A 21702-nucleotide genomic window follows, 5' to 3' on the forward strand; every position below is an offset into this window, starting at 1 on the left:
GTACACATTTTCTAAAGCAGTTACATATATCTAACAAAAGAATTAATATGTGAATATTGGTTCAAGTAATAGCTTGAACTAAATATTAATTTCAAGTCTATTTTAATAGGCATTTTAGTACCTATTGAAGTTGATAAATTAGTGGAATTTTACTTTTCACTATTGAAATCAGGTTTTGTTCCGATTTTTAAGTAAAGCTTGATAGAAACTATTTCAGTCATCATCCTGGTAATTTAATATATTTGGTATTCTCTTAAAAATAACAGGAAAAAAATTGTCTGACACCGTTAAGTTTACGTTTAAAGCATATAGCTTATTTGATTTTGTTAATGGCTCACCTAAATTTGTATAATACTTAATCTGTGAATAAGAGAAAAGGTTAGAAAAGAAGAGGATATTTAAAGGAGAGTTAGGCAGATGTTTATTTTCTAGGTATTCTCATTAAGGAAAAAGCCACTAAGTCTTCACCTCTATAGCTTTTCTACTTAAGAAAGCATAGATCCCTGGTGAAGAAAGTAAAAGAAAAAAATAGTCTAGAAATGGCAAATAAAATGCTAATCCCTCTTTTAAAATTCTGGCTTAATATCTGGGGGCCTAATAGAGAAAGTGGGAAAGATTGTTTTTAGAGAACGTATATTTTAATATACTTTAACTTTTTTTAATAGTGCAATAAACTATAAAGTAACTAAAAAGAAAAATAAGCCAAAGCTTTGAATGTTAAGAGTGAATGCAAAGTTTATGGTTGCATTAGTCAGTATGGTAGTCACTGACCATATGAGGCTCTTGAGCTCTTAAAATGTGGCTAGTGCTTCTAAAAAACTGAATTTTAATTTCATTTCATTTTAATTGATTTAAATTAAAATACTGATATTGATTCAGTAATTGGAAAATTTTAAGCATATTTGGAACATCTTGGGTATGTGAATCTACTTTTCAGCTGTAAATTTAATGAAATCTAAATATAGATCAGATATTTCAGATGAAACTTACATCTAAATTGAGATGTATCATAAATGTAGAGTAAATATATTTCAAAGAGTGTGATTTTAAAATGTAAAATATCTCAACTAAAATTTTCATATTGACATATGTTGATATGTTTTGGATATGTTAGATTCAAGAAAACTATATTATTAAAATAAATTGCACGTTTTAAAAAAACTTTTTAAACATTTTTAAAAATTTTTTTTAAATGTGGCTACTAGTAAACTTCAAATTACTACTTAGCTCATGTTATGTATGTCTTGGACCATAAAGGTTTAAGAAGGTTTTCTAAGACTTCACTGGAATTTATTTGATACATAAAAATACAGTCTGGGTCAGTGAGTAAATCAGGCCAAAATCATATCATTTTTCTTTTTCTCTCTGTCCGGACACTGCTATCAGTTATGTTGGTGTGAATAGTCTAATTTTTTAAGCAATCACTGAATCTAATAGCTAATCCGTATAATTTACTTTTTTGTAATTAGCTTTTATAATTTACTTTTTACATACTCATATTTAACTCATAATAATATAGTTTTCATGTGGTATTAGAGGAAATCAAATTCTATAGATTTTAGTGAAGCAAATTGGTAAAAACAGTGGTAAAGGAAAAAGTATGATTTTTGTATATTATTATGACCTGGATAATGTACAGTATGAAACACTTAAAGTACTTAAACGGTATCTAGAAGAGATTATGGTGTCTGTTTTCTAATATGATGTGTTCTTTTCATGTTTTCTGTTATCCTCACGTCAAACAAATTGGGCAAAAAGCATGGCCAAATGTGTAATGCATTTTGCTCTGTCAAATATTCCTAATAGATCCAAATAGATGATAAATGTGACTTTCATCATAACTTTGTCTCATTGTTCATCTATCAATTCCTCTAGGAGGTGATTTCCTCACCTTTCTGAGAAGGAAGAAGGATGAACTAAAACTCAAACAGTTAGTGAAATTTTCATTAGACGCTGCTGCTGGTATGTTGTATCTCGAGAGTAAAAACTGTATACACAGGTAAGGAGAACATTTTTAAAGCAATTTTTGCTTTTATTAATAGAATGCTGGAAAACTGATGTATTTGCTACAATACAGAAGTCATTTTCTTTCATGAAACATGTCTTTTCTTGTTTTCTGTATTTTGTGTGAAAGAGTCCTCTGCTAGTTGTTTATATAGTTTTACAAACACTCCTTTTTCCTCTTACTTGAAGTGAGTACCTAATTAGACAGTGATTTGCCTACTAGTTAGAATTTGTTTTATTATAATCATGAACAACATTGACATGGAATGTACTACAATTTAGTAATATAAGAAACTACAGCCTTATAATCAGATAAGATTGTTTCATGTGTTGTCTATTCTCATTTTCCAAAGAAATTACATATGAAGTCATGGAAAAGCATAATAGTAAAACAGCAATTCATAACAGTGAATTTGGTCAAGGGGAAAAGATTTTCAGACTCATTTAATGCTCTTTTGGACAAATTAATTTTTCTTTCATTTTAGTACCTCACTAATTCATGGCATCGTATTGAGAAAATAAATACTAGTTATTTCAAAGGAGATTTTATGAAACTTGTTCTGATTATATGTAGTGACCTGGTCTTAATGCTTTATACATTGTGGTTTTAGTTGCTTGTAGCGGGAATTGTTTTTTAGTGCTAAATGTCAGTACAACTTATGATCTGTTGCAGAATTCATGTCAGATCCTAAATATGGCTAAGTATAAATAAGCACAATGAAGTGGAGAACTGATGCAGTTTTTATGCACCAGAAACTGTGCATAATACTGTTTAGTGTGGAGCAAGGTTCATTGCTAGAGTGAGCTGTTGTACACTTTATCTAACTGGTTTTGTTACTGAAGTATACTTTTCTCTGAGGGGTATCATTGTCCAGGCTTTGCTTTAACACTCTAGTGACGTTGTATAATGTATAATTAAAGGAAAACAGAGTTACCATCACCTTAACTATACATTTATTTGATCTCAATAGATATTTTTGGCTTAATTTCCCCATGCTCACCCCAAATTTTACTCAGTGTTCAGCTTTATTCTGAAACTATAATTATGACCTGTATTTTAAATATGGTTCAACAATTGCATATATTTTAAAATTCATTTCTATGGAGATATTTCTTTTGGAAATTAACTAAAAATAAGACATTATCATTGCATTTCTGTTTTACTTTCTATGACTGTAGATTGAATCACATGATAAGAATTGACTTAAAAAGCGTTTGATTCTGGATAAAAATTGTACTACCATTAATTTCCTTAGTGGTCAACACTGTGTTAAAATTAACCATAAAGGTTTTGCTCTTCATTTGGAGAAAATCTGTAATTTTGGTTGCCGAGGTATTGAGGTGCTTCAAATTCTCTCTGGTAATTACTCCTTTTGTCTCTGATTTCTTTCATACCATTAGACCGCCTGTGGGCTTTAAACTGTAATAAATACACATTATTGAAACTTTTTTTTTATTTGTCAGTTACCATGACTGTTCTTTAATTTCTGGGACATTGCATTTGAGAGGACCATTGTTTCAATCTCTTGCTACTTTTTGTAGTGATTATTTTCTTAAAAAATGGGTCACTGTATAAATGCCTATGTCATGAGAATTGAAACTATTCTATATTGTAGATGGCAGTTCGCTTTTTTGAATTCATTTCCCTCTCTAAATCATAATATTATCTGCTGTAATGTTGTTTTTCCCACTTTGCTTTTTAAGAATTTTCATGCCTTCACAAATTTTTGAAAGTTAACCCTTTCTTGACCACATATCCTAGCAGGTTGTGCATAGACCTATGCCATTTGCCTACTGGGAAGGTTTCCCAGTTGAACATCTTGAACAATGTCAGTGAGAGCGGGTTTGACAAATAGGTTTCAACACTAGCGCCAACTTTTAGTGAATGGTAGTGGCTCTCCCTGTATATGTTGAGAAGAATTCTAGGAACAGCCATAAAGAGTCCAGTGATCAATTAGTCACATCTGCCAGGGTACTCACGAGTATTAACACACACGCCCCAAATTTGTCATCCTTGTCATAGAATATCTTCTTTTTGTCTTTATTCTCATAAATACTTTTCTGACATTTAAAAATGTTTGTTATGACTTTTCCTTACTAGCAACAATATAATGTTTTTCTTTAATCACTTTCATTTAATTCTTCTAAACTATCTGGTTTCTTATTTCCTTTGTTAATCTTGAGTGCTAGATGAATTTTATGATATCTCCCAACTAGTGGTCCTTTGTTCCTCTTCAGACTCATTAAATGCTCTTTTGGATACATTGTTTTTTTCATTTTAGTACTTCACCAATTCATACTATTGTATTCATAAAATAAATTATTCTTTGTGTTGAGTTTTTTTATAGTAGTGAATTGTGCTGTAGAACCCTGTTCCTATGTGCCAGCCTACGTAGTTCTTTCTTTGGAAATAGTAGTTGCAACAGAATTTTACTTGATGTAGAGTTAAGACATAGATTATGTGTTTTTGCTCCTAAGAAATATGAAAGAAAAAAAATATAGGATTTACTACAGTGAACAGTTTTTTCCTCACTGAAAAAATTTTTAATGAATTAAAATAATGTAAAACATGATTGAAAGTTCCCTTTAGTTTTTCAGGTAATGAGGAAAGGTTCTAAGTCTCATTTTTATATGCCAAAACATAACAAAAATAAATGCATGTCTATGAATTACAAAGCCAAGCTTTGTGTCCAGCAAATTCTAGCAAAAATTTTAAATCTTCTTTAAATTTTATATGAATTTACAAATTTTATCCTGTTCACTGACGGGAGGTCACTAGAACTCAGTATATAGTTGAAAATATTTCCAATTGTCTCTTCCCAAAATAGTGTTTTTAACTTTTAAGGACACATATTCTTTCTTTAGCTTTGTTTTATTGTTTTGATATGAGAAGAGCAGTGTTTCATTATAGGAAAACAATTATGACAACTATAAAATGGAAAGAGGTTACTACATTAAGAAATGACCTGCATTTGGAAGTGTTCTTGTTGTAATTTCCATTTAACTTCCAGAAGAGTTCTCTTGCTACAAGTTTCTAGTGGAAACTATTTCTGTTTACAGCTTGAGGATTGCTGTATAGTTGGAATTTTGGGTTAGTTTTAATCAACGGCATTTTATTTAAAACTATTCTGTAGGCCAGTGTGAAATTTTCTTTCCTACTTGTACTTTATGAACTGTTTGAAATACACTGATAAACTTTGCGGTGTGTGTATGTTTACTTACAAAGGTATGTTACCAGATTGTTAGATGTCATCTATAAAGAATACTCTGATTTTGAAGTTAAGGGGAGTCAGGATTGACATACATGATATTAATGGTAATGGCATTCATTTATGGTTTTATTCTTGATGTATCCTACTGCCAAATTTGTTTTTATTCAGGTTTATTTCTAAAAGTTGGCTTTGTGCCATTGTTCTTTGATATCTACAGAAAGTAAAAGGAGGACACACTTTTTATTGCCATATACTTGAGTGAAAGCCCACAATTTATGGGGAGTTTGGGGAACATTTCTTAATTTCGTATGTCATTGTCAATATCAGAAAAGATATATTTTGGAGGGGTTAGGTAGAATATGATTTCTTTTTCTAATTTTCAACTCTATACTGATTCTCTTCATGTTTGGTTGCTCTAACACAGTGATTTTTGTTTATCATGGAGTAAGCTAACAACTTTACAAATTAAAGAATATTAGACCACATTTATTTTATTAATCAGTCAGAGTTTTGCTTATCCATTGAAGACATTGATATTTCCAGTGTTTCACAAATGTGGGCAGTTGACTACTCTATGCCAGGCGCTACCAAAATGAAGATTATAGTCACTGCCCTCATATGGATAGAACAAAAGTTAACAATAATGCAAAGAGATAGTCAATTTTGTGATAAAATCTACAGAATTCTTTGGGAGTAATATCAAGAGAGTCTAATATGACCTGTCAGTATGGGGACGATGATGGGAATAATCAGGGAAACTTTGCAGAGGATACCCTCTGAGTGAGACTTGGTGGATGGGTGTGTCACTGAATAGAAGGAGTAAGAAGATTCCAACTGAAGGAAAATTGAAAGCAAAGTTACAATGCTTTGTAAGAGAGAGCTTGACTTAATTGTGGACATTTTGTTGAACGAATATGAATTTTAACTGAAAAAAGAAAACTAATTTGAACAAAATTTACAAAACCCTAAAAAATGTATAATCTCATGAAAATGTATATGAGACCAATATTTTTTTTTCTTTTTTTCTTTTTTTTTTCTTTTTTTTGAGACGGGGTCTCACTCTGTCGCCCAGGCTGGAGTGCAGTGGCGCCATCTCGGCTCACTGCAAGCTCTGCCTCTCAGGTTCACGCCATTCTCCTACCTCAGCCTCATGAGTAGCTGGGACTACAGGTGCCCGCCACCACGCCCGGCTAATTTTTTTGTGTTTTTAGTAGAGACAGAGTTTCACCATGTTAGCCAGGATGGTCTCAATCTCCTGACCTCGTGATCCGCCTGCCTTGGCCTCCCAAAGTGCTGGGATTACAAGCATGAGCCACCGTGCCCGGCCAAGACTAATATTATTTTTAAGCTTCATTGGGAAAACTAATTTAGGAAGGCTAAGATTGCCCGGAAGGGAGTAATATTATATTTCATTTATATATTCTAGAAGAGATTGCCTTGTCCAGTGATTTCTGATAAGGATTACCTATGTGTACTTTTTTAGTTAAATGTAAGATACTGCTTCCAGCTTATATTTGTGTGTGTGTGTGTGTGCGTGTTTTGAGACTTCATATTTTATTAAGTAAAAGATTTGGTATGCTTCTGACCATTTACATTTTTCCCGATGATCTTTGAGGATTTTTTTCTCTATTTTTGTACTGAAAATGATTACCTAGTGTCTGAGCTTTTCCTAAACTGTGAATATACTGAAAAAGTATTTTGTCCTTGGTGCACCTTCAAATCATTTAAATGGTAAAATAAAGACAAAATAAATAAAAATAAAATAAAATGTTTTCTGTGATGTTTTGAACCCTTCACCGTTTCTGTCACTCGTGATCTACCATATACTCAATTGAAGGCACTGTAAGACCACTTTAAGTAACTGAGACCCAGAGAGATTAAAGGAAGGTCACCTAAACAATTAGTGGCTGGGCCACTGCTAGGTCCTAAATGTGCTGACTCCATTCTGACACATTTCCTGTAATTCCAGTGCCAGTGTTTTGCTCTGTCTCATTCAAGTATTAGTAACCCTAACAGCTGGCATTTATTAAGGGCTCACTGAGTACTAGACACAGTTCTAAGTGCTTTAGATGCAATGTCTGAGAATGTCAGCTTCCTGAGATCAGTGATTTTTATTCATATCGTTCACTAATGGATTCCAAAAGCCTGGAACAGTGCCTAGCAATTGAAGCTAAATGAATGAACCTTCAAAACAATAGCGGTACTATTGTTTAAGCCCGTTTTACACATGAGGAAACTCACAGTTAGGGAGTTTGAGTATCGTGCCCAAGATCATATTAAAAACAAGTGGTAGTTTCAGGATGTGAATCTCAGCACTCTGGTTCTAAGGCCACACACTGAATCTACTCTACTGCCTTGTACGACAGAGGTATCTTCTGATTACCTAGGAAAGTCAAGGCAGAAGGCCGAATGGTATTTGATGTGATGACTAAGCTTATATTTAACATCTGTACTCTGTAATGATCATGAGCAAAAACAGAAGAGGGTTCTGAAGGCTGTGAAACATAATTCTAGAAAGACAAACCAAGATGTTTTTATCATTTAATGAACAGTTGCTGAAATGCAGGAGCATTTTGTTATTGCTTCTCTATTTAATAAGAGCTTGAATTTTTTTTTCATTTTTATATACTGTTGTTTAGAATGCCCCCTTATGCTTTATCTGTTAATTAAACACACAGGATTAACATAGAGATGTGATAATCTCAGTTAGTTGACTAAGCATTTATGACTGATTTTCTTGTTCTGACATTTGATTTACAATTTTGAATATATTAAGCTGTATTTTTATTTTTAGCTTTGAAACCAATTTTGCTATAATACAGAGAGGACTGCTCAATAATTTTAAATGTATTAAGAATATATAGTCCTTCTTTAACCCTTTTTTCCTGTTTCAAATTGGTATTTGTATATGCAGTGCAATTATCATACAAAGATAACGTAAGTGAACACCTTTATAAAAATTTTTTATCCTACTGCTTTATTCAGGGTAAAAATTTCCCACCACTAGTTTCACTCATTTTAATTAAGGACTTTTCCCTAAAGACACATGTGTAATATGTTTCCAGGAATGAAAAAAGAGACCTTCGTTTATGTTAGCCAATTAACATATTGGCTTGGGTTAATGTACCAGCGTATCTAGCTGCTACTTTAGAAAACAAAAATGAGAGATTTGGAGTAAAGGGTCAGAGGACAGTAGTTAACTATTTATGGTTACTGGTAGGAAAGATGCAGTATATGCAGAGACTGTTGAGGACTTAAGGGCAGTCCATTGAGGACACTGAAAGTCCTTGAGAGTGAGAGGAAAAGGAATGAAGGGAATAGTACATTAAGGCTATTTCATGGTTTAGTTAGGGCTAGCCATGTCCTGTGTTACACAGATATGATAGAAGAGAAAATTGGCTGATGTCTCATATTCTTCCTCATTTCTGACTTTTTTCCAGTCAATTACAATAGGTACATTTTGGATTCAGAATGTCAAAAAAGTGATCTTTTACATTAAACAATTACAAATGGTTACAGTTACCATTTTTCTTTTAGGGAATATTTGATTACAAGGAACAGAAACTAAGCCATAGGAGTTTTTCTTTTAACTTTTATTTTAGGCTCAGGGGGTACATGTGAAGGTTTGTTATACAAGTAAACTCATCTCACAGGCGGTTGTTGTACAGATTGTTTCATTATCCACGTATTAAGCCTAGTACCCAGTAGTTTCTTTTTCTGCTCCTCTCCCTCCCTCCACCCTCTACCCTCAAGTAGACCCCAGTGTCTGTTGTTCCATTCTTAATATTTATAAGTTCTCATCATTTAGCTCACACTTACAAGTGAGAATATGCAATATTTGGTTGTTCCTGTGTTAGTTTCCTTTATCATAAGGAAAGTTATGGGGTTATCTCACAGAACTCAAGGACAGAAAGTTCAGCCAGGCTTTGGAGTTCTTGAAACTAGTAACCGGGAAGCAGTCAGGGACCAAGGCAGCATCTCTTTTTGTCTTTCCCTGTGTGTTCATTTGGAGTTTCATTAATGCTTTTTAACGTGTTGCTGCTCATTTTCCCTTTCACCTTGAAGACTACATTCCTCCACTCTTCTTGCAAAGGGCCCTCAAATGACATTTAGGCTAATATAACCTGCCAGGCCCAGCATCTGCAGGTAATTAATTAGTCTTTGACCTCAAATTTCAAATTATGGACACAAATAATTGGCCCAGCTTATATTAAATGTCTATCCCAATTTTAATAACATGGCTAGACAGGAAAGAGTGTGCAGGGTCACTGTTACCTAGAGCTAGAGGAGCCAATCTCTTGTGTGCAAGGGGATAGTTCTCAGATGATGGGGCATGTACTAAAAGGCTTCAAAAGATGGCTATCGTACACTCATGGAGCGCTCACTGTTTGCCAAGTACATTCATATGCTCATTTAACCTTATATTTCTATGAGATTGGTACTATTTAATCTACATTTCATAATGGAATAGATTGAGCCACAAAAGAGTAAGTAACTTTTCTAATGTCACACAGCTAGTAAGAGGAAGATTCAGGCCTATTCTGAGCTGATGATAAAACCTGTGAAGTAAAGCAAAAGAATTAAACTATGTATTAGATATATTTATCATTTTCTTCCCTTTTGTGAAGATGATCAGCCATATGGATATCCCTGTTATGAAGCAAACTTAAAACTAATAAATGATGATTTAGAGAAAGCCTTGTTGTAGGGAGAAGAGAATCTTTTATAGATCCTATCTCTGTATTTTCCTGGGATGATTCATTCCCTCACATTTCATGTCACAGGGACTGCCAGTTGGTCCATTCAGTCTCCTTAAATCCTATCTCATACCAAGTCCATCCAACAGGCAGGAGATCAATCTCAGTACAGTGGAATTGGGTTCATGATTATCTCCAAAACTTGGCTGACCATTGGTTCAACCATTGATTTGAGAATTCATGTTCTCAAGTCAAACCTGATTTATGATAAAGTAACTCACTTTTTCTAGTTAGTCTTGATCAAATTCTGGGGAATTCATCAGAACATAGATGACGCAGAAACAAGTTTGACCTTCTGGCTTGCAAATTATCTCCTACTTTCTGGCCTCCAAGGCAGGATTGAGCAATCAACATACAGAACTAGAGAACTCTAGCTGGACATTGACTCTCAATTTTAAAAATTACTGGGTTCTTTGCCCAATTATTGTTTTAAAATATTGTTCATCATTTTATTAAATACAAAAGCACTACAAGAAATCCTTTTCAGTCCCAGGCTTCTCTTTTAAAGTGTTCTGTGCCAGTCTGGACTGTTTCCATCCACATTGCCAACTCTGATATCTATTAAGTGTAAGCATTTGCAGAGCAGTTAGCAGCTTCAGCATAGTGGCTAAGACCACCGATTTGAAACTGGAATGCTCTGTGCATGAATCCTAGGTTTTCAACAAATGAGCTGTGTGATTTTAGACCTCCCCTCCTCCCCACCTGGGAATTGCCTGTAACCCATAACCTGTTTTATTTTTTGTGATAGTCCTTACTATCACCTGTTTATTTTATTTATATAAACATACACATGTATGTGCGTATATTCACATGTATATATGCTTATGCATGTATTTATATAGACACATATATAAAATAACTGGTTTCCTTTTTATTGCTTATCTCCCCCAACTAGACTGTAAGTTCCATGAGGACATTGACTTTATTTTGTCCATTACTTAGTACTCAATACAGAGCTTCTAGTCATTGCTCATCAAAAATTTGTTGAATGAGTGAATGAAGTTACTTACTATGCTTCATTTCTTCCAGTATAAAATCAGGATGATAATATTCACTCCAGTACACTGATTCAGGTTAGAGAAGGCAAGGCTACTTAAGTAGCAAAGGAGTATCTGAAGGCTTTCCACTCCCCACAGCATCTCAGGGGGACCACAACTTAAGAAGAAACCACACACGCCCATACCATTTTAAGATTAGATTAAGTTGTCTGTTTAGCTGAAGATACAGAAATGTTCCAGAAAAAGATAGCCACATAAAGCAAGAGCAAATGCACGATATTTCAATTCACCTTACCATGGTCCCCAGAGTTTCTAATAGTGACACTATCTAAAAAGGGTAGGGCTTGTTGAATCTGAGATGCTCATTTTCTTGCTAATTATACTCCCATTCAGGGTGTACTTATACATCTATGTAGGTTTGTTGAATGTAAAGTTTTAAACATAGGGCTATACTGGTTTTTGTGCCAAATCCGGTGTTAACAAGGTTGAATCCTTACTCTGGGAAAAATGCAAAGTTAAAGGCGGGCTGTCTCTAGGCACTGTATCTCTGACTCCACCCATATCTCCATAGTCTGCTACTTCAATTTCATTACCCCTTTAGCTAAGTGTTACCAATACTGAGTATGTTTTGGCCAAGCATTCTTCAAGATTCTCTGGCTACAGTGATGAATGAAACAAAGCTCTACCCTTAGGGAACTTTAGTAATTGGGGAAAGTGGATAATAAACATATTTTTAAAAAATAATAAACAATCAAATATAAAATAGTCCATGTGTTAAAAAGTGATATAGAGGATAATAGGACAAAAGAGAAAGGGATGGTGGAGATGGGCACCATTTTATATAGGGTGTTAAGAGAAGACCCAAAGGAGATAAAAGAGTGAGCCATGTGAATATCAGTGAGAAGAGCCTTCCTGGCAATGAGCATTGGAACTGCAAAATAGAACAGAGACAGGGGCGTGCTAGGTGTGTCAAAGTAAGCCAGCAAGGTCAGAAAATTAGGTGAGTTGTTACATGGCCAGATCATAAAGTTCTTGTAAGCCATTGAAAGGGCTGTGGCTTTTAGTCCACATGAGGTGGGGGTAATTGATGGCAATTTGATCTGTTCCAGGTTTATGAACAATCAGTGGAATTCTTTTTTATATATTTTTTAATTTTATTATTATTATACTTTAAGTTTTAGGGTACATGTGTACAATGTGCAGGTTTGTTACATATGTATACATGTGCCATGTTTGTGTGCTGCACCCATTAACTCGTCATTTAACATTAGGTATATCTCCTAATGCTATTTTGTAATTCTAACAATTTTAACGTATTACTACATCAAACTGTAATGAGCCAAATGAAAGAAAAACATAACTCATAGCTTCTTTTCTACTGGGACGCTACTATATGCTGACTGCTGTGCTACTGGTGATACAATCATGAGCAAGATGGACAGAGTACCATTCCTCCTGGCATTGTTTTATCACACTATGTAATTCTTGTAATGGAAGAAAAATGAAGACCTTGAAATTAATGGCACTCAGAGTCTTAGCTACAATTTTTTATATTTAAATTGGACATATGTTTCCCAAATAAGTTCTAGATCTTTAGAAGTATACTTTGATAATAGTATCCTAGTTCATAGACCCATTGATTTTGAGAGATAAGTAAAATTAAATATGTGTATAATTTATAGAGGGTTATATTTTCCATCTGGGGTCTCTGGTTTTATGACTTGTAAATGAACACAGGTTATTATTATTTACCTAAGTGAATAACCGTGTTGTTGCTAGTTAATAAAAACAACAGATCATGGCTAATTTTTGGAGAATCAATGTTATCTATAGAACTAAGGTGACATGAAAGAGAAGATGTCATTTATTTGCTATTACGTTTGGTATAAAAAAAGGCCATTCCCTTCTAAAGAAAGATTATGTACTCTAAAGCAAAATGAACTCTATTGTATAGGTTGGTGCAAAAGTAATTGCAGTTTTTGCCATTGGAAATAATGGCAAAAATCACAATTGCTTTTGCATCAACCTTATAATAAAAAATTCTGCTTCATTAGTTCATTCTCACACTGCTATAAAGAACTTCCTGAGACTGGGTAATTTATCAAGCAGAGAGGTTTAACTGACTCACAGTTCCACAGGCTTAACAGGAAGCATGACTGGGAGGTCTCAGGAAACTTACAATCACGGCAGAAGGCGAAGAGGGAGTAAGCACTTTCTTCACATAGCAGCAGGAGAGAGAGAGACTTTTAAACCATCAAATCTCATAAGAACTCACTATCATGAGAACAGCATGGGGAAAACCGCCCCCATGATCCAGTCACCTCCCACCAGGTCCTCCCCCAACATTGGGAATTATGTAATTCAACATGAGATTAGGGTGGGGAAACATAGCGACACCATAAGAAATTCTTGCATAAAATAACTTAGAATGGTTACTGTTTGTGGTCTGGTGTGCCTATTTTTACTTCTTATGGACAGATATTTTTATTATAGAACAAAAACACCTGCTTATTGTGCTCTTAAATTAACCTTTTAATGCTGAACTTCTTTTATTACACAGTTTTATTTGCGTTTTGTGGGGAAAGAAGTAATGCAAATTTAAAAGAGGGTTATAATGATAACCTACCTCACAGTCACTGTTTGGTTTTTTTTTTAGGTTAAATTAAAATAAGACATAGATAAGTTTTGAGAAAACTAAATGGCAGTTCAAATTATAGTAGTATTAAATTATTATCCAGTTGTAGATGAAGAGGGAGTTAGATACCAAGGTATATTAGAAAATGAAAAGAAAACAAAGATAGCTGAAGGAATAAATGGGTTGAAGAAGGTGAAAGTTAAAAAAGGTTTGAATGGGATAAATGTAGATGGTGATCATTATTCTAATTAAGAATGCAGCCTCTCTATGTATCCACTGCAAAGGGACCCTGTGTCAACTATAATGTAGCTGAAGTAAAACTTACTATTGGCATCCAGTGCTGGTCATCTCAGTGGGCCTTCCCTGGTGTGGGCCACTGCTTCAAAGCAGGTTCTGAGAGAGATCACTATGCCCGGAGGTTTTGGCTGCACCTCTCTCACTCTCTCTTTCTTTTTCATATTTCCATCTTTAACATTTTATTTACTTGGAAGAAAAATACTGCAACATTAAGAAAGTTTTAGCTGGTGTGTTTCGGCCTTAGTTTTCTTGTCTTTATGAGGAGAGAGGGCAATTAGCTTTTTTCCCATTATCTTTATTAAATCACTGTTTTAGAGTTTATTTGAACCCATATTTTGAAACATTTGAAAACTGCTTAAAAATGAATGTCTAATGCAGAAGGGTCACTGCAGTTTCCAGCAGTGCATCTTATAACTTCCTATTCTTGATGCTGTTAGTCTGCATCCTACTGAAGAAGAGTAGACAGACAGCTTTCTGATCTGATATATCAAATATACAGCCTCTTCCCAGTAGTATGAAACCTTTGACATTTTCATAGATATCCATGCCCTCTTGAATCATCTGTCTTTCCTAATCCATCTACCTGTCCAGCTGTCTTTTCCAATGCAAGAAAAAGTGGCCATGATCTAAAATCCTCTAGGTTTTGAGAAAAGATAAGAATAGGCTTCCATCACTGCTGAAACTAGAACCAACCTGATGATGTCAGAATAATACAGAGTTCATCTTCCACAATTGCTCAGTTAATAGTAACAGGTTAATAATATGAGGAGGGCTTGTTAAGTCTTTGCTGAAGTGAAAACTGGGTTTTTCCTGCCTGATCTTGATCTATCCTAGGAACATCTGCTTACATATCTATGACTTGAGGACATCAGGAGTCCCACATTAAGCAGCGGGAAAAGATACAGAAAAGGTGTAGACTATATATACCTACTCAAATATATTTCTTTTTCTAATTTTTTAAACAGTAAAAAGCAAAGGAAACAGTATATATCAGGAATTATTTTATATTACCGGATGAAAATGTCTGAGAACCACTACTTTTAAGCAGTATCTGTGGAAGGAAAGACATTCTCTTTTCACTTCTTGGGGCAACAGAAATTTACTTAAATTTTTCATAGGAAACTCTTCAAGCTACTGAGTTCTTCTGAAGTTGTTTAAATATTGTTGCTTTATGTGTCCATGCATGCACAGCGCAAGCCAGGAACCTCTTGAAGGGTGGAACTATATTCATGTTGAGGTATTATCCCCCTTGCCTAGCACTATGCCTGGCGCATAGTATGGCTGAGTAATTCATGGACAAAAGAATTAAAGGTAGGTTAAGTGTTAAGAAATCTTAACTTTTTGCAGCACAAAGTATGTTTTACCTTTATAAATGCTTACTCATTGATAATGATATTTAGTGGAAAAAGTAAATTTCCCTAATTTGCTCCAAAGAGCATATACTGAAAACATTATCTAATGTTAAATCATTTAATATGTAAGAGAAAAGCCATGGGAAATAGGCAACAGATGAAACAAGATTAAAAAAATAGAAAACTATATATAATCAAGGCCTTAAGAATGGCTTTTCTAAGCTATTGCCCTTAATGCTTTCTAAGTAAATGTGATAATGATGATTGGTGCTAAAATGACATTCTTAGAATTGAAAGTCTGTGTGTCCACTCAGTGAACTGTATATTGGAAGTGATGGGTACTTACTTCCCCACTCACTGTACTAATCCCTCACTCTAATGTAAAAGGACTTGATTAATTTCATTTATAAGCCATGTCTTTTGTAACTACTCTGTAGGCAAATGGTGATTGTAGCATACCCAGGACTAAATTTAATATGAGTAATTTATTTCCCAGTAGCTATCAATTATTAATTTTTCATTTATCACTTTTGAATTGTGAAACCCTGCAGATGTTTGAGTAGAAAGAAGTAAACTTTATTAAAATAATAATATTTAATAAAGATATTAAAGTCAATGGTGCTGTTCTTTTCATTTTTATATGCTAATATCAAGACCTCATTGCTTATGAAGCTATCTATAATCATGCAGGGTTTTAACTTGGAACTTTTGAGGATAATAAATGGATGAGAAAAAAAAATGATTGAACCCTTGCTCTGTAACTTTTTCTTCACGGCCAAATACTGTACTGAATATTTTAGGCTTTCTAGGTCATATGGTTTCCATCACAACTATTCAACTCTGCCATTCTGAAAGAAGTTACAGAAAATATGTAAAAGGAACATGTCTTCGTTTCAATAAAATTTTATTTACCAAAAAAATAAAGCAGACTGGATTTGGATCATGGGCCATGTGTTTACAGACCCATACTCTAAAATGAGAACAAAAGCATCCCTCTTCTCAGCATATCTATCTTTAATTTTCCTTTGAGACTGTGATTCAAATCATTTCCACTCCCCCTCTCATCAGCTTCCCCTCATTCTCTCTGTCCCTATTGTTTGTATTATATCCTGTTATCTTCTAAAATGAAGGTCTTGTTTTACCAACTACTTTTGTTAGCCATCCGAGTGTATAGATTGCCTTATTCCTTCTTTCGCTCCTTTCTTCCCTCCATTCTACCATCCTTCCCTCCTCCACATTGGTTCTTAATGGAGAAGCCAGTAGATATTTTGTTGCTAATAATGAATTTATTTTAATTCTTAACTGTTCTCGTAGGAGATATTATAAAAGTAATTATTTTATTTAAATTTCTCAGGCCCTAACATAGTAGTCATTAAATGCTTGTTGCTAATGAAGATTTTAACATTTTTATCATGAAAATTTGTAAACATGTAAGACCAGAGAGACCTGTTAGGCAAAAGATGAGAAAGGCCTAAACTATAGTAGTGATAGGGAAAAGATATAAAATTAAAGACTATTTAGGAAGTAGAATCAACATGATTTATTGATAGGTTGGCGATGGTGGGTGAAGGTGACTCCTAGGTTTCTCAGATCCAAATTGAAACCAGGTATCTTCCAAGTAATACTGCCATACCTATTCACCAGCCTAGGCAGTTCTAAGTGGAAAAGGATTTGCATGGACATAGCAAAGTAAGTGGTATCTTATCTTAACTAATTATCTCTACACCTAGGAGATTTTTTATGTACGTTTATAATAATTGTTATCCTCAAGTTATTCAACCTAAAATTATGTAAATAGTTCAAGTTATTTTTAGACATCTCTACAAGTAAGTTTCCTGCTAGTAAGTTTCCAGACAGATTTTGTGCAGTTTTTGTTTGTTTGTTTGTTTGTTTGGCACGACTCCTCTGTTCTTTCAGAAAAATCAGAATTTTCAGCTTCCAATTGTTTTGTGGTTTGTGGTATTTTTATTCATAAACTTGGTAGTTAGATGCTTTCTGTTTATAATTCAAAATTATAAAAATATCACTTACACAAATACTACTGTAAACTCTTTCCTTTTCTTCTTACCCCTCTCCTCCTTTTCTCAAGCCTTGGTCTACTCTGTGGTAGGCGTAGTGTTAGTTCTAACAGAGAATTCTATAATAAATAAAAATTTCTTTTCCATCAGGAGGTTTTTCATATAAAAGAAGATGTGAGACATACACATTCAACCAGAATATATAATAACATGAAATGATGAGATACCAAAGAAATTAAAGTGACTTGAATTGGGGAAATATTTCTTTCAACAGATTGGCTACATGAACTCAAAGGGAGTGTGCTGGGGGCCTTTTCTGAGTTACAGTCTCTGTGCTCCCTTGGCCACCTCGCTCTAATGGTAGCAGTGTCCTGAAGAGGTCTCCATGCTTCCAAAAATCTGTAACCTATACTGGGAGATGGAAACCTGTGAAATGATGTTTGCCAGTTTTCTTTACTGACAGATGTTGAAAAGCAATGTAGTGTACTGACTCTAGACTTCATTTATAAAAGAATTATTTTATCTATAGTCTTTGTTTAAAACTTGTTTCTGTTGCTTCATAGATTTTCTCTTTTCCCTTTTTATGGAGAATGCTCTGTCAGATTATCCCCCCCGCCAAAAAAAAAAAAAAAAAAAAAAAAAAAACGAAAAAAAAAACCAGTGTCAATGTATTGCTTCATTTCTGTTTGAAAGTATATTTTGACAATGTGTATGTCATCTAAAATGTTAAGGAATCAATTATTCTTTCAGTTCTAAAGCCCACCTGGTGAATTAAACCAAATCTGCATCAAGTTATTCATTTAAAATGTTGCTATTTTGCGTTATTCTGTTTACATGTTGCTTGTGCTGATGTCATTGATTATAGGCTGCCACCATATTTCGAGATAATTGTTACTGATGCAGCCTGTCTTCCTACACATAAAACATTCGCATTGCATTTTGCCTTCAGGATGTCACTCTTTGTAAGTAAAAACAAACATAGTTTGAAGACAAATGGCATTTTTAAACATAATGTTATTTTCCACTTTTTGTATGAATGAAAATTATCAGCAGTTCAGAGTAAGGACTAAAGTGAAATGAATAATAAATACGTATTTTTGTGATTATGCTTTTTAAAAAGGCCAAAGAACAGAATATGAATAGAATTTTTAAGTTTATGATTTTGCTATTTTCTGTCATATGTGTCAGAACTTTTGGAAGAGAACCTTTCGTGAGACAATTTGTCCAGGCTTTTAGCTTTCCATTTCATCTTTCATATGAGATTTTACCTTTATTTTAAGGGACTTTGTTGGCACTACTTATTCTTTATCAGATATAATATGTTAACTCCATTATACTTACAATGTTACAATTCAGAAAGGTTCTTTTTCCTTCAGAAATACATTCTAGAATGGCAAACCAGAAAGATTTAATTACCTTTACCATTAAATGTTTAGTCTACTTAAGTCTATTTCTCTGTACATTGGATGAAATCATTGTATAAGATTCTGTGGGTCAGAAGAAATAGTGACTACAAAACAATAATTCATGTGTTGGTAATTCTCTACACCCTATAATTCCACTATTTCATGTGAAACAGGGAAATATCAAGGTCTTATAAACCATAAGGACATTGTCGTGTACTTCTATCATTTTGTGATAAACTCATATCATTCTTATGTAAAATAAGGCTTCTGGAAATAAGATTTGTATGCCTAAATTTTTATAATAATTTGCTGTATATTATTTTGATCTCTTCCCTGGATAGTGAAAGTCATTGGTAGCTTGATGGGGATGGCATTGAATCTATAAATTACCTTGGGCAGTATGGCCATTTTCACGATATTGATTCTTCCTACCCATGAGCATGGAATGTTCTTCCATTTGTTTGTATCCTCTTTTATTTCATTGAGCAGTGGTTCGTAGTTCTCCTTGAAGAGGTCCTTCACATCCCTTGTAAGTTGGATTCCTAGGTATTTTATTCTCTTTGAAGCAATTGTGAATGAGAGTTCACTCATTATTTGGCTCTCTGTTTGTCTGTTATTGGTGTATAAGAATGCTTGTGATTTTTGCACATTGATTTTGTATCCTGAGACTTTGCTGAAGTTGCCTATCAGCTTAAGGAGATTTTGGGCTGAGACGATGGGGTTTTCTAGATATACAATCATGTCATCTGCAAATAGGGACAATTTGACTTCCTCTTTTCCTAATTGAATGCCCTTTATTTCCTTCTCCTGCCTGATTGCCCTGGCCAAAACTTCCAACACTATGTTGAATAGGAGTGGTGAGAGAGGGCATCCCTGTCTTGTGCCAGTTTTCAAAGGGAATGCTTCCAGTTTTTGCCCATTCAGTATGATATTGGCTGTGGGTTTGTCATAGATAGCTCTTATTTTGAGATACATCCCATCAGCACCTAATTTATTGAGAGTTTTTAGCATGAAGGGTTGTTGAATTTTGTCAAAGGCCTTTTCTTCATCTATTGAGATAATCATATGGTTTTTGTCATTGGTTCTGTTTATATGCTGGATTATGTTTATTGATTTGCATATGTTGAACCAGCCTTGCATCCCAGGGATGAAGCCCACTTGATCATGGTGGATACGCTTTTTGATGTGCTGCTGGATTCGGCTTGCCAGTATTTTATTGAGGATTTTTGCATCAATGTTCATCATGCATATTGGTCTAAAATTATCTTTTTTTGTTGTGTCTCTGCCAGGCTTTGGTATCAGGATGATGCTGGCCTCATAAAATGAGTTAGGGAGGATTCCCTCTTTTTCTATTGATTGGAATAGTTTCAGAAGGAATGGTACCAGTTCCTCCTTGTACCTCTGGTAGAACTCGGCTGTGAATCCATCTGGTCCTGGACTTTTTTTTGGTTGGTAGGCTATTAATTATTGCCTCAACTTCAGAGCCTGTTATTGGTCTACTCAGGGATTCAATTTCTTCCTTGTTTAGTCTTGGGAGGCTGTATGTGTCCAGGAATTGATCCATTTCTTCTAGATTTTCTAGTTTATTTGCATAGAGGTAGTTTGCATCAGTTTTCTCTGATGGTAGTTTGTATTTCTGTGGGATCGGTGGTGATATCCCCTTTATCATTTTTTATTGCATCTATTTGATTCTTCTCTCTTTTCTTTATTAGTCTTGCTAGCAGTCTATCAGTTTTGTTGATCTTTTAAAAAAAAAAAACCAGCTGCTGGATTCATTGATTTTTTTGAAGGGTTTTTTGTGTCTCTATCTCCTTCAGTTCTGCTCTGATCTTAGTTATTTCTTGCCTTCTGCTAGCTTTTGAATGTGTTTGCTCTTGTTTCTCTAGTTCTTTTAATTGTGATGTTAGGGTGTCAATTTTAGATCTTTCCTGCTTTCTCTTGTGGGCATTTAGTGCTAGAAATTTCCCTCTACACACTGTTTTGAATATGTCTCAGAGATTCTGGTATGTTATGTGTTTCTTCTCGTTGGTTTCAAAGAACATCTTTATTTCTGCCTTCATTTTGTTATGTACCCAGTAGTCATTCAGGAGCAGGTTGTTCAGTTTCCATGTAGTTGAGAGGTTTTGAGTGAGTTTCTTAATCCTGAGTTCTAGTTTGATTGCACTGTGGTCTGAGAGACAGTTTGTTGTAATTTCTGTTCTTTTACATTTGCTGAGGAGTGCTTTACTTCCAACTATGTGGTCAATTTTGGAATAAGTGCAGTGTGGTGCTAAAAAGAATGTATATTCTGTTGATTTGGGGTGGAGAGTTCTGTAGATGTCTGTTAGGTCTTCTTGGTGCAGAGCTGAGTTCAATTCCTGGATATCCTTGTTAACTTTCTGTCTCGTTGATCTGTCTGATGTTGACAGTGGGGTGTTAAAGTCTCCTATTATTATTGTGTGGGAGTCTAACTTTCTTTGTAGGTCTCTAAGGACTTGCTTTATGAATCTGGGTGCTCCTGTATTGGGTGCATAGTATTTGTATTAATTTACATTCCTACAGATAGTGTACCAAGAGTTCCTTTTTCTCCACATCTTCACCAGCATTTGTGATTGCCTGTCTTTTAGATAGAAATCATTTTAACTGGGGTGAGATGATATCTCATTTCAGCTTTGATTTGCATTTCTCTGATGGTCAGTGATGTTGCCATTTTTATGTCTTCTTTTGAGAAATGCCTATTCAGATCTTTGCCTATTTTTAAAGTGGATCATTAGATTTTTCTTTCCTATAGAGTTGTCTGAGCTCCTTCTGTATTCTAGTTATTAACCCCTTCTCAGAAGGGTAGTTAGCAAGTATTTTCTTCTGTATTATCTCTTCACTTTATTTTCTTTGCTGTGCAGAAGCTTTTTAACTTCATTTGATCACATTTGTCCATGTTTGCTTTGGTTGCCTATGCTTGTGAGGTATTACTGAAGAATCAGCCCAATGTCCTGGAGAGTTTCCCCAATGTTTTCTTTTAGCGGTTTCACAGACTGAAGTCTTAG

The 21702-nt window shown here is 34.3% G+C and overlaps 1 protein-coding gene across 43 annotated transcripts in view; it reads left to right on the forward strand.

Annotated features, from left to right (window-relative positions):
• The window catches only part of FER (FER tyrosine kinase), a 439457-nt gene that overhangs the window by 349625 nt on the left and 68130 nt on the right, over positions 1 to 21702 (forward strand). For all 43 annotated transcript variants that reach the window (XR_010156938.1, XR_010156953.1, XR_010156948.1 and 40 more), the window contains one exon: positions 1876 to 1999. Coding sequence is in view for 18 of the 43 variants with exons in the window: in XM_063810513.1 (XP_063666583.1) it covers positions 1876 to 1999 (124 nt within the window). In the remaining 25 variants the exon portion in view is untranslated. The remainder of the gene's footprint in view (positions 1 to 1875; positions 2000 to 21702) is intronic.

This window comes from Pan troglodytes, chromosome 4 (assembly GCF_028858775.2).
Source record: "Pan troglodytes isolate AG18354 chromosome 4, NHGRI_mPanTro3-v2.0_pri, whole genome shotgun sequence".
Lineage (NCBI taxonomy): Eukaryota > Metazoa > Chordata > Mammalia > Primates > Hominidae > Pan > Pan troglodytes.